Source organism: Didymella exigua (assembly GCF_010094145.1).
Source record: "Didymella exigua CBS 183.55 unplaced genomic scaffold M421scaffold_18, whole genome shotgun sequence".
Taxonomy (NCBI): Eukaryota; Fungi; Ascomycota; class Dothideomycetes; order Pleosporales; family Didymellaceae; genus Didymella; species Didymella exigua.
This window is the reverse complement of record NW_022984792.1, coordinates 173,502-189,375: the sequence shown is the minus strand read 5'-3', so window position 1 is coordinate 189,375 and position 15,874 is coordinate 173,502. Positions and strand designations below refer to the sequence as shown.

At 53.3% G+C, this 15,874-nt stretch overlaps 6 protein-coding genes and 1 non-coding gene across 7 annotated transcripts; 6 read left to right on the top strand and 1 right to left on the bottom strand.

The window, feature by feature from the left end:
• The first annotated feature begins 665 nt into the window (after positions 1-665).
• Positions 666-2,025, top strand: M421DRAFT_182736 (uncharacterized protein). The gene is made up of 2 exons (XM_033587906.1): positions 666-928; positions 981-2,025. The coding sequence occupies exons 1-2, from the start codon at positions 892-894 to the stop codon at positions 1,745-1,747; spliced, it is 804 nt and encodes a 267-aa protein (XP_033447395.1). The 5' UTR covers positions 666-891; the 3' UTR covers positions 1,748-2,025.
• Positions 2,026-3,733, top strand: M421DRAFT_182737 (uncharacterized protein). The gene has a single exon (XM_033587907.1). It carries the CDS (start codon positions 2,303-2,305, stop codon positions 3,644-3,646), a length of 1,344 nt encoding a protein of 447 aa, XP_033447394.1. The 5' UTR covers positions 2,026-2,302; the 3' UTR covers positions 3,647-3,733.
• A 644-nt stretch (positions 3,734-4,377) lies between these two features.
• Positions 4,378-4,815, bottom strand: M421DRAFT_93403 (uncharacterized protein; the record flags this gene model as incomplete). Its single annotated transcript, XM_033598115.1, has 2 exons — positions 4,378-4,691; positions 4,785-4,815. 2 exons carry the CDS (start codon positions 4,813-4,815, stop codon positions 4,378-4,380), a joined length of 345 nt encoding a protein of 114 aa, XP_033447393.1.
• A 1,101-nt stretch (positions 4,816-5,916) lies between these two features.
• On the top strand, positions 5,917-8,361 carry M421DRAFT_47658 (DEAD-domain-containing protein; the record flags this gene model as incomplete). Its single annotated transcript, XM_033594723.1, has 2 exons — positions 5,917-7,617; positions 7,666-8,361. Coding segments are annotated over 2 exons (2,397 nt in total), but the record flags the coding sequence as incomplete, so codon positions are not given.
• A 284-nt stretch (positions 8,362-8,645) lies between these two features.
• M421DRAFT_422002 (uncharacterized protein) lies at positions 8,646-10,360 on the top strand. Its single transcript, XM_033593024.1, has 3 exons — positions 8,646-9,028; positions 9,087-9,463; positions 9,534-10,360. Exons 1-3 carry the CDS (start codon positions 8,923-8,925, stop codon positions 9,918-9,920), a joined length of 870 nt encoding a protein of 289 aa, XP_033447391.1. The 5' UTR covers positions 8,646-8,922; the 3' UTR covers positions 9,921-10,360.
• Positions 10,361-10,916: 556 nt separating this feature from the next.
• M421DRAFT_t86 lies at positions 10,917-10,999 on the top strand. The gene has a single exon. It is a non-coding gene; the product is annotated as a tRNA-Val (tRNA).
• Positions 11,000-13,806: 2,807 nt separating this feature from the next.
• Positions 13,807-15,813, top strand: M421DRAFT_182368 (uncharacterized protein). Its single transcript, XM_033587903.1, has 3 exons — positions 13,807-14,371; positions 14,419-14,597; positions 14,647-15,813. Exons 1-3 carry the CDS (start codon positions 14,050-14,052, stop codon positions 15,724-15,726), a joined length of 1,581 nt encoding a protein of 526 aa, XP_033447390.1. The 5' UTR covers positions 13,807-14,049; the 3' UTR covers positions 15,727-15,813.
• The last annotated feature ends 61 nt before the right edge of the window (positions 15,814-15,874 follow it).

Sequence of the window (15,874 nt, the reverse complement as noted above, 5' to 3'; positions counted from 1 at the left end):
CTGGGCGCTTCTGCGCAGCCGTGAATATTCTCGCACGTTCTTTGCGTTGCACGGGTCATGGAACCCCGGGACACGTCAACTCAGGCTTACTCCTTGTGTCTAGGGCTTCTACAACATTCTGCGATGACTACACAATCTATGTATTGTTTCTGGGTACTCAAGGAAGAGTCGAAATGCTGCCTGACAGGGTCACGAAGCATCATGCTGTCGTGCAGGTACTCCCTGAGTACCTGGTTGGGCTGTCGAGCGAGCACAGTGAACAGCTTCAATCAGGCCACAAAACGTTTCTCAGTGACTGCCTTTAGGCCGCTCGCTCCCAGTCACGGTCCTGGTCACGATGAGAGAGAAACAAAGTCACGCTGCGTGGTATCTGCCGCCTGGAGACGGCATTCGTTGCTCCTTCAACACGCTAGCAATGTCTCATCGTGGGCGTCATAACGTGTTCGCGCCCACACATACTCACGTGCACTATACTAACTCTTCTGCCTCGCAGCTGCCCATTAATACTTCAAGATCACATGCAATAACACTGCCCCTGACAAAAAAGCTTGAGGCAGACACAAACTGAAACTATTATAAATTCGGAGGTTGAGCGTGGTAACTCGGCTCTCCACCCTCTACCGGACCATAGTTTGGCAAAGAGCGGCCACTCTCACCAGTCGGAAATAGCTCGAAACGCGTAAGCTGGACAATCAACCGCTATGGAACGCGTCATTTGCGTCAGGAACACTCCATCTTGAGCGTGTAATACCACTTGGTTGCATCTTGGGGGCGGTGCTACAGTCCGATAGCCGCTTGAAGGGGCTAGTTAAGTATATACTTTTGCCCTAGGTCCTTGTCCCTGTAATTCATACATCTTCTACGCTTGTTTCCTCGATCGTATACCCCACAATGACGCTTATCTCGAGGGCAGTTTTGCTTGCGATAAGTAATTGACTGCACAACTCACACTCGGAACATCAGCTCACACTCTACAGCAGCAACGACAGTCTCCGCACAGTACGTTCCAGGCGGTCGGTACGGCCCAGACGGCTCAAACAATGATGGGGGTTTCGGCGGGGGTAACAACAATGGAGGATCCGGTAGCGGGCGAGGCGGCCCTTCACAATCCTTCATCGACAGCCGGCAAAGGATGCTCATCGCACACGGCGTTCTAGCATCACTCGCTTTCGTTATCCTCTTCCCCGCCGGCAGTATCCTCATCCGCCTTGGTTCCTTCCGTGGTGCATGGCTCATCCATGGCCTAATTCAGATCTTCGCATATCTGGTGTATACCGCAGCAGTCGGCCTTGGAATCTGGCTCGCTCATCAGGCTCCTACCCAGGTGGGCCTGCTCCAACGATACCATCCCATCATTGGACTCATCTTGTTCGCCTTGTTGTTCTTCCAGCCCATAATGGGCTATGTGCATCATCTCCGGTACAAGAAGTTCCAGCGTCGCACACTCTGGTCTTACGGCCACCTCTGGCTGGGCCGGATCGCGATCACACTAGGTACGATCAATGGCGGACTCGGTCTACTGTTGGCGTACGATGCACCTTTCGGCTTCGCACCCAGCAAGGGCCAGGTCATTGCTTACGGAGTCATCGCGGCGCTCATATGGCTGCTGTACGTTGCTGCAGCCATCCTTGGAGAGCGAAGGAGAGTGGTTGCTAGAAAGAATATTGAGGAAGAGACCGAAAAGGCAGTCATTAACGAGAGCTCTCCAGTTAGCTCGCTGGCTCCTCACACAGAGCGCTATGGGTAAGCCAATAATCACTTTCATGTACAGCTATGCTGGATTTACACAAACACCGCTGTGAGCAGAGGAAAATTATCGTAGTCATGTGCCATACCTGCTGGGAGCGTTCCCCGACACCCCTAGCTGTACACAGATACATCTCCATCTGCAGACCCATATTCAGATTCTCGAACGTGGCCCAAATGATGAGTGAGATGTAAGCTCATCAGTAAGGGGAGAATTTGCCCTTTGGCACCCCTAGATAAAGCCACAATCCTCAATTCTGAGTAACTTCAGATCACGCATATGAAAACGTGGAGAGCCGCATGATGCGCACCCAATCATGGACCCTGACGCTAACCCTAGGGAGCATGACCATTGAGTCTTGGCTGCCTTTCTGGGAAGTGGCCCGCAATATGCCCGAGGTTTGAATGCATCAACACACGTTCTGGCCGTATTGAATCGGAAAGAGAGCCGATTTCGCGAGCCCGAGCAGCCTTTTCCTCAGATATCTGCTCAGATGTCAGCTCAGATATCTCAGTCTGCACCACTCCTGGGCGATCGATCGAACTCAGGGTTCAGATGAACGTGATGGGCAAACCAAGGCTTGCACTGCAGGTTCCGGCTGATCATATCATTGTCATCACCGCAGATGGCGCATCAGACTCACTTCTTCACGGGACGCTCATCTTTAGCAATGTGCCACTGCAGTGCGATATTCAAATCACGCTTGCAAGAGTCGGCAGACTGAAGAGAGGCAAGGACATGGAGAACGATTCTGCCTCGAAGAAGCTCATGAGCGAACTCAGATTCATGAGATCGCACAAAGAGCAGAAAAGGGAGCTTTTCAACTACGAGATGGCCGAGAAGCTGTGTGGCTGCTTTGTTAGTCCCCTACGAGGGACTCCCACATCCAAGACCACAAAGTGCGACTTTGTTCTGCAAATTCCTTCGTATCTTCCTGCAACAGCAGCGCTCCCATCCGTCGACATCAGCTACGCCATTTTCGCAACATGCAATCTGGCCAACGGGGAAGTCTTGCAGACAAGCCAGGATCTGCGCATCATCCGCGAAATCGCTGGACCAATCCGCCTGGAGCCATCACGGACAGTGTCTTTTCCAGAAACAACATTTGCTATTTGCGCCAGCTTCGGTCTTCCCAGCTCCAACCATAAGAATTCAACCATCTCAGCAACCCTACAACTCAACGGCCTCAATCTTCCCATCACAAACTCCATGCGCGTAAACGAAATGCGATGGCTCGTGCCTCGCGAGATCAGATGGTACCTCGAGGAGACCACTGTCCTCATCACCGGCTGCCCCGACGCCACAGGTCATCTGCCCATGTCGACCGCACAGCGCGTACTCAAGAAGCGACAAATTGCAACCGGAAAAGAGAAGCTCAAGCTCAACTACCCATTCACACGGGCCGGAAACACGCCTATTACGATGTGTCCCGACAACTCCAGTATCTCGATCCTGTTTATGATCTTAGCGCCGAAAGATATCTCGCTGGGTGAAAGCACAGCACTCGCCGTCGCTGGCGGCCATGTCTTGCATACCGTGCTTGATAAATATGCTGGAAACCTCCACGGTCTGCAGAAGAGGTTCGCGGTCTATCTCGAGTACAAGTTGCACGTCTGGCTGCGTATCGGAGAAGATATTTTCGACGAGGCGTCGGGTGATTTGGTAAATCGGAAGATGGATGAGATGGCTTATACGGTAGTCTGTCCTCTCATCCAACAGCGTACTCGTGATGATGAATACACACAAGATCAGTCGGCACAGTTTATTCCACCAAGCTACGATGGGATATGGGAGCAGCCACCTCCGGACTACTCGATGCCGCCGGAATATGCGACGATCGAGGAGCGGCGGCCCAGCACTTGGCATACAGCCGAGGCCTCTACGAGTCTGTCCAGCTAGTCCTTCGTTTCTAAGGATGTGAACTGGCTTGGCAGACTTGATCCAGTTGAATCGACCTGACAACCACCTGAAAATCGCTGTCGATCCACCCCAAAGGCACATCCACCCTAGCCGCACCGAAGGCGCATCCTCTTCAAAGTGCAGTGCATACAGGTGCCGCCGGTAACAGCCGGTCACGTGGAGCTGTTTGCAGCATGACGACAGTAAGAAGGGACTGAAGGAGGAAGAGAGTAGAACAGCCAGCGACCCGACGAACTTGCCTTTTGACGAGTCAAGCATTGGCCGGCCACGTGACGCAGTGAACCCGGTGATTTGAAGTAGAGAGATGAAAAGCACATTAGAATATCGGAATGCAGACGGCATCGGGTAGTTAAGGGAACACAAGATTTGATGCTTGGTACAACGCTCGAACTGCCGAATCATGTGCATCACCGCACTCACAAATCTGCATCATATTCGTCAGGTAATGGTATGGCCGGACCGCCCACGATCTCCCGATAATAGAAATCGGCGTTGGCGTTCGTCGAAGAGAGCCCTGCAACTCCACTGTCACTCCCTACTCCCCCTTCCAAAGCATCAATCTCACAAACGACATGCCCCGCAATCTGCCTGTAGCCCATCCCACTCATCAATGGCAACGTCTTTTTCGTCCCCGACACCACGCTCGCGGCTGTGTTCCAATTGAAAAATTTCTTACACCCCGGACAGAGCATACTCGGACATCCGCCATCTTACTCGATCACGAGTTGGCAGTTGGGACATCGCTTGCCGTCCTTAGATTGTATAAGCATCAGCGTCTGTCTCTCCGGGTCGCTCATCTGCGCAGCGAGCGCAGCAGACTTGACTTCGGCGCAGGTTTGGTCTACGTGCCATGGTGTGAGGCAGGTCGCGCACGAGCGGGCTTTGCAAGTGGGAAAGGGATATTCAACGTGTGGGTAACCGGGCGCATTCGGGTCGAGAAGTCCGGCGAAAGCGCAACTTGGCGAGAGGCAGGTGAATAGATCCGTGCCGGCGCGCCAGTGCTCGAAGGCCGCAAGGTTGAACGCTTCGAGCTTGTCGAGCGGGAAATATTTGAAAACCACCTCCCTTGGTCAGACTTCGTCGCAGTCTGGCTCCAGACAGCCGAGGCCAGCTTTACGTGCGCCGAGCATATCGGGCCGCGCTGCCATGGTGGAGCCGATGCACGTCTTGCAGACAGGGTCAATGTTACGCCGGTACGGGCTCCGCGCGAGATGTGGGATGTATGACATTAGTGCGTCGAGTGGCTTTTCATGCCAGCGCTTGGGAGATACCCAGTGGATGAAGTCTTCGTAGGATAGGTACGAGATACATATCCGGGAGTGCAAGGCTTGAGGCCTTTGCTGGAATTCCGTTTGGGCGTCCAGGGGTCGAGGCGCTTTCGCCACTGTTTCGTCTTCGTCGCTCTGGTGGATGTGGCTGCCAATGTTTCTTGTGCGATGTTCTTCTTGGTTTGAGAACGAAGGACCCGCATTGTAGTCGGGCCTGGAGATGGAGGTGCAGACTGGGTCAGTCTCTTGCGCTGGCAAGACTTGGCATATGATCACCGTAGTTTCCTTATGGTGCGAGCCATGGTTTCGACGAGACGACAAGTCTGGCGAGCAAAGAGGAATAGGATAAGTATGAGGGGCTGAGTTAATGCGCCCGCCCCAAGTTACCAACTCAGTCTTTAGTGCAAAGGAAAAGGCTCAAACCTCTTAGGCTAAAAGAGCTCACGGGTTTCAGAGGTTGTAGTTCGGGATATCGATCAGGCTGGGCCAGCGGTGTTCCCCGACTGTGCATCAGGCAGAAGCGAGCAGGCAATTATGCTTACTTGTGAGGCTACAACGCGGGGATATGCAAACACGTACTGGTAGCTGTGTTTATCGTAGAATCTATTGGACATGTGTTATCTCATTTGTATAGTGCATGGGGATATGCTGGGATGGATATCGACTCCGCTGCGCCGCTGCAATAGTGCAGGTTGAGATAAAGGGTACATTGCATCGATGTCCCCAGGGGCGGTCACTGCATGAGAGCACTAAAGCAGTGACAATGAACCTCGAGGAATATATTACTGAAGGCCCCGAGCCTTCATCATGGCTGTCAGGCATCGTTGATGCTCCTCGCGGTAATGTCCTTGTTAGTCCCCACTCTAGACAGGGGTCCACCACACCGCCTGTACGCTAGCGGGCAGAAAAGTTGGTTCGAGAATTGGACTCTTGCGCGTTTGCGCATCCCACATCCTCAGTACCTCCAGCCTCACATAAATCATGGCACCCAAAGACGATGACTTCGTATTCACAATCGATGACGATGACGTTGTATCAGACGATGGCGGCGCCGAAGACCTACAGGAAGTCGCCAAACTCGCCGGCAAAGGCCAGAAGCGCAAATATACCGAGGATCCGGATTTGCACATCCAGCCCAAGGGTGTAAGCTCCAAGAAAGCTAAGGGGGAGAAGAAGAAAGTCAAGAAGGGAAAACAGGCGACACCAGAGCCTGACGAAGAGGAGCTAGAAATGATCAAGCCTGGAGAGGATGTCGATGGGAATGATGATATCGCTTCGGATTTTGAGTTTGCGGTCGGCGATATCGATACAGGTGTTGTTGAGGACTTCGACGGCTGGGGTCTGAGCGCTGAGAAGCAGGAGGCTGCTGCGAGGACGACCATGGCTGTGGATGTGGACGAGATCATCGAGCGCAGGCGGAACAAGAAAGACAATGCGGCTAAGCGCGCAAAGGAAGATGCTGCTGAGTCTGATGCGGATGAAGGCGACTTTACAGGCTTTGGAGACGACGACGAGCTGTTGGCCGAAGATGGGTTTGGCATGGGCGCCGGGAGTGACAGCGAGGACGAAGTCGACGAACAATCAGAGGACGAGGTCAGCGCCGCCGACGACAATGAAGACAAGAAGAACGAGGCACACAACGATGACGACAACTCGGACGCCTCCAGCGTTGCATCAGAAGTACAACATCCAGACGACGTACCATCAGAAAACGAAGATGAGGACGTGAGCGACAAGGAGGATGCAGAGGAGGCAAAGAAGGCGGCAGCTTTCTTCGCTCCTGAAGAGAGCGTCCAGGTCAAGAAGGGCAAGAAGGGAGCCAAGCTCACAGGCTCTTTCCAATCCATGTCGCTATCTCGGCCAATTCTCCGTGGCCTGGCTGCTGTGGGCTTCACAGAGCCGACACCTATCCAGTTGAAGACTATTCCAATCGCCGTTGCCGGTAGAGACCTGGTCGGAGGAGCTGAGACTGGTTCCGGTAAAACTGCCGCCTTCCTAATCCCCATTCTCGAGCGTCTCCTCTACCGACCGAAGAAGGTTCCCACAACGCGCGTCGCCATTCTTATGCCCACTCGTGAGTTGGCCGTCCAGTGTTATAATGTTGCAACGAAGATTGCATCATTCACCGATATCACGTTTGCGCAAATGGTCGGTGGTTTCTCCATGCGTGAGCAGGAAGCTGTCCTGAAGACAAGGCCAGATGTAGTCATTGCCACACCTGGTCGTTTCATCGACCACATGACAAATTCTGCGTCCTTCCAGGTCGAGCATCTTGAAATTCTTGTCCTCGATGAGGCTGATCGTATGCTCGAAGAAGGATTCGAAAGCCAGCTAAGCGAGATTCTCACAACAATCCCCAAATCGCGACAGACTATGTTGTTCTCTGCCACCATGACCAGCTCAGTCGATAAGTTGGTCCGCGTTGGTATGGACAAGCCTGTGCGATTGATGGTCGATGCCAAGAAGCAGACTGTCGCTGGTCTGACTCAGGAGTTCATACGTCTGAGGTTAGGCAAGGAGGACAGGCGCCTGGCTTACCTCATGTACCTCTGTGACAAGGTTTACACCGAGCGTGTCATCATCTTTTTTAGGCAGAAGAAGGAGGCGCACAGGGTCCGAGTTGTGTTCGCGCTTTGTGGCAAGAAGGCGAGCGAGCTGCACGGTAACATGAGCCAGGAACAGGTAAGTTCACGAACCCAATTTGAAGCACAGAAACTAACTACAGTATAGCGTATCCAAGCTGTTGAGGCTTTCCGTTCTGGAGCATCATCGTACCTCCTCGCCACCGATGTCGCCTCCCGTGGTCTCGATATTAAGAATGTCGCAACAGTCATCAACTACGAAGCACCTCAAAGTCATGAAATCTACCTGCATCGTGTCGGTCGTACCGCTCGTGCTGGTCGAAGTGGTCGCGCATGTACGCTCGCCGCAGAGCCGGACCGCAAGGTCGTTAAGCAGGCAGTCAAGACAAGTCGCGACCAAGGCGCCAAGGTCGTCAGTCGACAAGTGCCCGCCGAGGAGGCGGACAGGTGGATCAAGAAGATCAAGGATCTTGAAGAGGAGATCGAGGACGTCCTCAAGGAAGAAAAGGAGGAGCGTGTTCTCAGCATAACAGAGCGCGACCTTAAGCGTGGTGAGAACCTGATTATGCACGAAGATGAGATCAGGTCGCGACCAAAGCGCACATGGTTCGAAACAGAGAAGGAGAAGGCAGCAGAGAGAGAGAAGGGCTCACAGGCACTCAATAACCCTGCGGGGGGCTCGATCAAGAAGAAGCAGAAGCTCAGTCACAAGGACAAGAAGAAGCTGGAGGCTAGGGACGACCGCACGGAAGGGAAGCAGTGGAAGAAGGGCAAGGCAGACCGAGGCATGACGACAGCGAAGTCGAAGGAGAAGGCCGCGCACATCAAGGCGAAGACAAAGAAGGCTGTGCACGGTAAGAGGAAGCTCTGAGGATGTTGTAGCCTGGAGGCAGTCAGGGATCTGCAGCATGATAGCTCGTGCACGATGACCAATGTACAAAATCTACATCTCGTTTCACGTGTACCAACTGGACGAATGCAGCCAGCCCGTCGTCAGCCTTACCAGCAGATACGTAATGTCAGCGGAGAGGCAATCTGCCAAGACAGCAGCCCCTTTCAAGCCTAGCCGCGTAGCCGCGGGTCGAAGCGGAGCGGACGAAAGCCATTGAAGTTTCTCGAGCCCAGGCACCGATTCCTGCTTCCTGTTGTTCTTGTCTGCTTCACACGTGGCTCTTCCCAGTCTTCACCTCACTCCTCGCGCGGCTAACTACCTACACCAGCGCGACCCCGCGAATACGGCCGAGCCTTCCCCCCCCTGTCTGTACTCTTGCGGAGCTATAGCCTCGTTATCGCTTATCGGCTTCCGACTCTGACAACTTTCTGTCTCACCTGCCCAGTCGCCAGCACAAAAGTCGCGTGTCGTCTCTGCGCGAGTGGGATAGTCTGCACGCGACCACACACCACAATGGCGACTTCACAGCAGCCCATCGACGGCAACGGCGCGGCGGTGCGCCCCACACACGACGAGGAAGAGGCGGAGAACATCTTCCTGTTCGTTCCCAACTTGATCGGTTGGTCCCACCTTCCACGATAATGACCTGCCATGGACATGTATACTGATGGTTGCAGGCTACGGCCGCGTCTTCCTCGCCCTCACCTCGCTCTACTACATGCCCCTCCACCCGCGCACCTGCACAGCGCTCTACAGCATATCATGCCTCCTTGACGCGCTCGACGGCTACGCAGCCCGCGTGTACGAGCAGAGCACCAAGTTTGGCGCCGTGCTGGATATGGTTACCGACCGATGCACAACCTCGTGCCTGCTTGTATTCCTTGCCCAGGCCTTCCCCCGCTGGAGCATCGTCTTCCAGGGCCTGATCTCGCTGGATCTCGCCAGCCACTACATGCACATGTACGCAACCCTGAGCATGGGTGGCAGCGCGAAGAGCCACAAGGACGTGTCGGCGAGCCGCAGCTGGATCCTGAGGCAGTACTACTCCAACAAGGTACGTATCCATATCCTTAGCACCCTGGCGGTCAATTGCATGAGCCCCGCCTGCTAAATACTGATTGTAGTGGGTTCTCTTCACCTTCTGCGCCATGAACGAAGTCTTCTTCATCGCGCTGTACTTGCTCTCCTTCTCCTCACCCTACCTGAGCCCCACGCTCTTCGCCGACGCTGCGAACCCCTCTTCGCTCGCACCTGGAACACCTGCTGCGCCGAAGCCCAGCATGTTCTTCCCGTCGCCGTTCTCTGCGGGAGCTATGGAGGCTGCACGCGCGAACAAGATGGATTCGACCGTGCCCTGGGTCTGCGCGATCATCAGCTTTCCCATCATGGCTGCGAAGCAAATCATCAACGTTATACAGATGAGGAAAGCAGCCTTGTGGCTTGCGGAGGGCGACCGAGCGGCAAGGAAGGCTGCAGGTCTGCCCAGGAAGACGTCGAAGAAGACTCAGTAAAACGGGATGCTTGGGGCTAGACGGCCTACAAGCAGCAGTTCTCAGTCCGCAACACTTGGTTGTGCTCACGAGCACCTACAGCAGCCACATGAGCTGGCCTCGATGCATCCACTCGCTGCACTCGCAGAGAGTGAGGCTCATCCGCTCTCACTCCACGAACTGGGCAATGGCACAGCTCCTTACATCGACCGTCTCTGTTGATTTCCCTTCTAAAGGCTTCTCGTACCTACTTTCGACATTTTGGCGGCATGATGTTCATTCTGCTTAGCGATGTTTTGGTCATTTCTTTTGTTCGATAAGATTAGGGAAGGCGTACAGCCACGATGATACTGGGAGCGAAGTGCTTCACATATAGTAATACAAAGCTCAATACACCAAATGCACCCTTTTTGCGGGTATGGACTGTAGAAGTTGAAACCAAAATGCGAGAATACAATAGAGCGTCGAAGCTTAGGAAATCAACCAAGTTCTTTGGACAGCCATACTGCTCCACCGAACAACATCGCTCTGCCTCTCGCAAAGCATGCAAAGGTAACAAGGCGTGGCGTCCATTGCATTGCGCTAGCGATTGCAATACCAGCTTCTCATGTCGTGGAAAAGACTAGATTCAAGCGTTGAAGTCTCAAAAACAGGAGGCCTTCAGGGTAACTTGCAAGAGAACGGTGAGTTGACAGGGCTTCCAGAGACTCCAATTAGATGTTTTGTCACATCCAGCTTTAGCTGACGTTCGATTCAGATGTAATAATATGGGCATCAAGTTAGCACACGAGAAGCGAATAGCGTGATACAGCAAATTTTCTGCTGGTGGGTCTAAATGTCGGCATCTGCACAGCGCACGTGCAGAGAGTTATGATGCCTCTCGCGATACCCACAGCTAGCAGTGAGATGTCGCAGGACAGATTCTGGTCTTGTTGGAGTGGCGGATGCTGCCCCAGATCTTGTATACTAATAATATTAATGCATTATTTTTCCAAAAATCCATCAATCATTTAAAACGGTTCGATGGTGTAGTTGGTTATCACGTCAGTCTAACATTCTTAGTCCACTGAAGGTCTCCAGTTCAAGTCTGGGTCGAATCATTTTTTTCATTGAGATGACTTCCCAACAATGTAAGACGTAGAGTTGAGGGTGTCGCTTTGGTGCGGAGGAGTGTGCACGCTGCTCACAGCTGCGTTTCGTGTATGAGTATACGACTCTCTACCTTTTTTGCCATGTTTCATTGATTGGAGACGGCAGTGTGCGGTTGCCATGTTGGTTTCCGGACTTGTGCAGCTTAATATGACTTAGCAGACATGGCTAGCTTGTCCAGTCTCGATTCTTTGCAAATAATCTCGTTTCTGTAGGTATAAGTTCCCATGCCTAGCTAACATGTACCTCTCAATTAGAATAGGAAACAGTTGAGGAAGCGCATGACAGGTCGGGATGCAACCCTGGAATGCCGACCCATATTTGCCTTCATGGGCTTGGGTATCGAGACAGAAATCGATCGGAGTCGTCAGTGAAGTGTCAAATGATCGTCCTTCCTGGAAACATACTGTAAGAAAGCGGGTTTGGCCCGAGTATCTCCTGTTCTGCACCCCGTCAATAGCTTCGGTCCTTCACCCATCTCAATACCATATACCGGCATAGCTAAACAGACCACCAGTCACGACCACGCTGTCTGAAATATTGCCTCCAGTGGCCAGATGCGATTTGCGTATCGCATATGTCCGAAGTAATACCGGGTGCAAGCTAGGTGCCCTCCCGAAAAGGACACGCGTGGAAGCAGCGAGGTAGTGACATATCTATGATGTCCGTGTACACGGCATACATTGCTGCCGTTGTCCAGACGCGTATCAACTGCGTTAGGTTGCCTCGTATGAGTGGGTGGGCGGGTGATACATTTGGCGTGTCGCACCAACGGTGGGGTGGGTGTGTTGGAGCCTGACATAACGTGACAAAGGACCGAGCATGGCAGGAATCGTCCGCATCGAGGTTTCTGTGGAAGGTCAGAATTTTACTGACAGTGTGGGTGCTGTGAAGAATAGGGGCACCCTGTCGTTGATCGTCGATGATCAGCTGAAGATCCGATACCGTGGTTGTGGTTCAGGAGTGGTCGTGCATCTGGCGCCTCGCCATCGAGCGGCCATCACGAAGACCTTAGGTCGAGTATTCATGCCAATACTTTCCCATGACACATAAGATAGGCCGTAGCGTCATTGTGAGAGTACTACACCGCGTCACCTTACTCTGCTCGTGAATCCCGTTGCGCAAACGGTCAAGATACCGGAATTAGGGCTCGGTACATGCACAGTGGGGCGTCCTACCCTCAACACTCGCTGATGGTGAGGCTGTCGACAGATTATTGGTCTCCTTTCTTGAAGGCAGGTAGACTTCGGCAGGACGGCTGTTGTGCTGAACGGAGGAAAGGCCAATCATAATCTACTGAACAGCCGATAATCTAGTGAATCGCCACTGCCGTCGATTTTCAAGCGGGGCTTGTGCAATGTCTCGGTGAAGGGTCTTCTTTGACAGTTGCTCGTTCGGATGGTTGCCAATTCGTCTTTGAGGTGCCATCAGCACCTCCACGGCATGCTGCTGGGCTTCTGATCGATCTCTACAAAATCCAGATATCATAAGAGTAATGCAACCCGCTACAGCTGAAAAGCGTCGAGTTTGTTGCAGGCCTGACATAGCCACATCGAAAGTTGTCTCACCGCAAACTTCCCCACATCAGCTGCGCTTGCCTGATCAGAGTCTTCTCGTATAGAAGGGAAGAGGCGTAGTGCATTCTCGGTCAATGTCTGAAAGCTGTGCACAATGCCAAAAGCGGACATAGTATCCGCACTGTTAAGGTTTGACATCCACGTTGACGCTTCCTCGATAGGAACGAGGCGAAGCAACCAGCTTCTAGAAAGCTTGACGTGAAACCTCTCAAAAGTGACAGGAGTGCGAAACGCAAGGCGCGATCGCTCTTCAGCCAAACTTGCGGATCAGGTTTGTAAGGGCCGCATGAACGCAGAATCGCTGCCGGACGGCAAGATACGGTCCTACACAGAACTGAAACGACGGCAGTGCACGAACCTGCTCATCGTTGGCGGCTCCGAGCTGCGCTCAGACGTCGGCTGAGCAAGCGCGCTGGGTGGAGTAGTAGCGGTTGAAGGACGAGTAAGCCCGCAGAGCTGAAAGCCGTACCTGCATCCTCGTCCGACGCCATCGGAAGGATGATGCAGCGAAGAGGATGCAAGAGCTCCCATCTGGGTGAGGTAGCGCCTGGTATGCAGCCTAACTCAGTGTGTCGTGTTCGGTGAGGTTGCCGTGTCGCGCCTTTCGAAACCCAGTCTGTCTGGGCGGCATGATCATCTAACGGTCCGCGCACACCTCAACTACTCTCTCCTAAGCTTCTATCCTAACCTTTCTTCTCACCATCGGCACTTCTATCGACCGCAGCCTGGCTGTCAAATTTCGAGGCAGCTGGGCTATCCTTCCATAGAAGCATCATGTCCGTGCCGACTATGGGTATTGCAAGGTTGCAGTCTGTGTACCAGTGGCGGCGCCTGTGACACGACTCTTCGCCATGGCGCTGCAGTTCACGCGTCCCTCTCCCTGGACCGAATACTCCCTTCGAGTCGCACAGGGTTCACCCCTCCCAAAAATGGGTGATACAGTTGGTCGGATGCTGCCGATTTGCTATTTACCCTCCCTTGCCGCTTATCGTCCGGGGTTGCGCCTGAACTGATTCTTGCCTACTCTCTTTCTCAGAGACCCCAGTCCATGTGCAAGTTTCCATCCTGCTTCATCGGGTCCTAGCATCAGATCGCTCCCTGGCAGGTGTCCTCCTCTCCTTTCGCTTATGTGACATCTGCTTGACCTGCTCCGCACTTCCGGTAATCAGCTGTCTTCCGCTCCTTCTTCCATTCTTCCCCACACTCTCGTTGTATTAAGAAAGAGGTGGAGCCTGATAGTCATATCCTGTTGCACCTCACTACACGCCAGCTGTGGCTTGACAGTGCTGAGGATTAACTCGCACCTCCCTCACCGGCCTTCAGCAACGCCAACCTCACCTCAAGCAGGCGTAACAAATAGCAGTCGATTAGTGTGCCCTTCCCCTAGAGTCTGGGTACATCGACACGGTCGCAACTACCACATTATGGGCAGGATGGCGCCCATTCTCACGCCACGGATGCTTAATGGCGGGAGAAGCAACACGGATGCTCTCGGAATCACATACGTCGTCATCGCTATAATATACACACTTATATTGGCATTCGAGCTCACACTACTGTACCGCAGACGGGATGCGTTTTGCGTACATATCAGGAACATCAAGATCGTCTTCGCTGCGGTGTCGATGCTCCACGTTTACCTCACTCTCGTCTTGCTGGCGTATCCGTGGAATGGCCTGTACCCATGCTCAGCAGAGTTTTGGGTCATGTCAGTCTTTCTGCCATTAGGTATGGCTTTTTTCCAAGGTAAGCACAATCTAGTCAAAGCAGTATGCTGGCACTAACTCGAATAGCCTGCAATGCCAGGGTCCTCACAGCATACGAGAGCCAACGACGTATGACGCGCAACTTCCTGGAAGGTGCTCGTAAGGAGCGTATGTCATTTACACCTGCAGGGCTGTGTAGGGCGTGGATGCATCTTGATGCAGCGTCTAAGATCTATGTGCTCACGCTTATGGGCCTCATAATCTCGGTGAGCCATCTCCAAAGCCGCGCTCGTTGGCTAAAGCTAAGCACCACAGTTCGTACCGGCTCTTGTCCTTTACTTCGGCTCGCGTCGCTTCCATGCCTCTTACGGCTTCTTTGGTACCGTGGCTGGATTCGTGGAGTGCCGCAAAGGATTCGAATGGATACCTTCAATCTTTGTGCAGCTTTTCTGGACAGCAATGGTCGGTCCCTGGATCCTGTGGAAAGTCCGTCACGTCCAGGATGTTCACTCGTGGGCGTGGCAGACTAGACTGGCCATCATCGCTGGCCTACCTGGCACTCCGTTGTGGATTGCGTTTACGTATTCGAACATACCCGAGGTCATTCGCATCAGGAAGTACTTCGCGCCGGCGGGGTGGTTCATTCCGTCCCTGATCATTTGCCAACAGGTTCTGATCCTCATCCCGCTCGCTGGTGCCTTCAAATCGAAGCCGCGTCAACGACGTATGTCACAAGCGACAGAGACTGCGTCACTCACGTCGACCGTCTCCGACTCTTCAGAAAAGTCCGTTCAAGAGCTGTTCCGCGACCTGAAACCCAAGGCTTCTATGCAAGCCCTCGAGCTCAGCATCGAACAAAATATCGAGCCCCTCATTGTCTGGGCCGCAACCAGGGAATTCACCGCGGAGAACGCCATCTTCCTTCGCGAAGTCCGCAACTGGCGCAAGAAGTGGTCCTCTCTCAAAGTCGTCTCGACCTCGCAACGCCGTCAGATGTACAACGAAGCCTCCCTTATCTACTTTACCCTGATTAACCCTTTCACCGCCGAAACACCCATCAACATCGAATACAAGATCTTCAAAGTCCTACAGAACCTGTTCGCCGGCATGGAGTACGACCCCTACATGCCTCGCAGCCAAACACCAGACGATGTCAAATCACCCGTCGTCCGCGAGAATGTCATCTGCCCCTGGGAGGAGACCTTGAGCCGCCCTGCTAGTATCAAATCCGACATCACCTCGTCCTCCACGTCATCAACATCGAGCATCATCCCTAGCGAGTTCACAGAAGACGTTTTCGACGCCGCGTACGAAAGCATCAAGTACCTCATCTTCACCAACACTTGGCCACGCTATGTCGACGCCGAGATGTGTAGTAAGGCATCGTCGCCTTAGAGATCCCCATGACACAACGGAATGGAGCAGTATCAGTAACATGAGCCAATGTCACATTCTTAGCTGAGCATGGACACTCGACGGCCGCACCCACAACAAAACCGATGGCCTGTCTGGCACATGCTATCGGCTAATACATTACATGGCT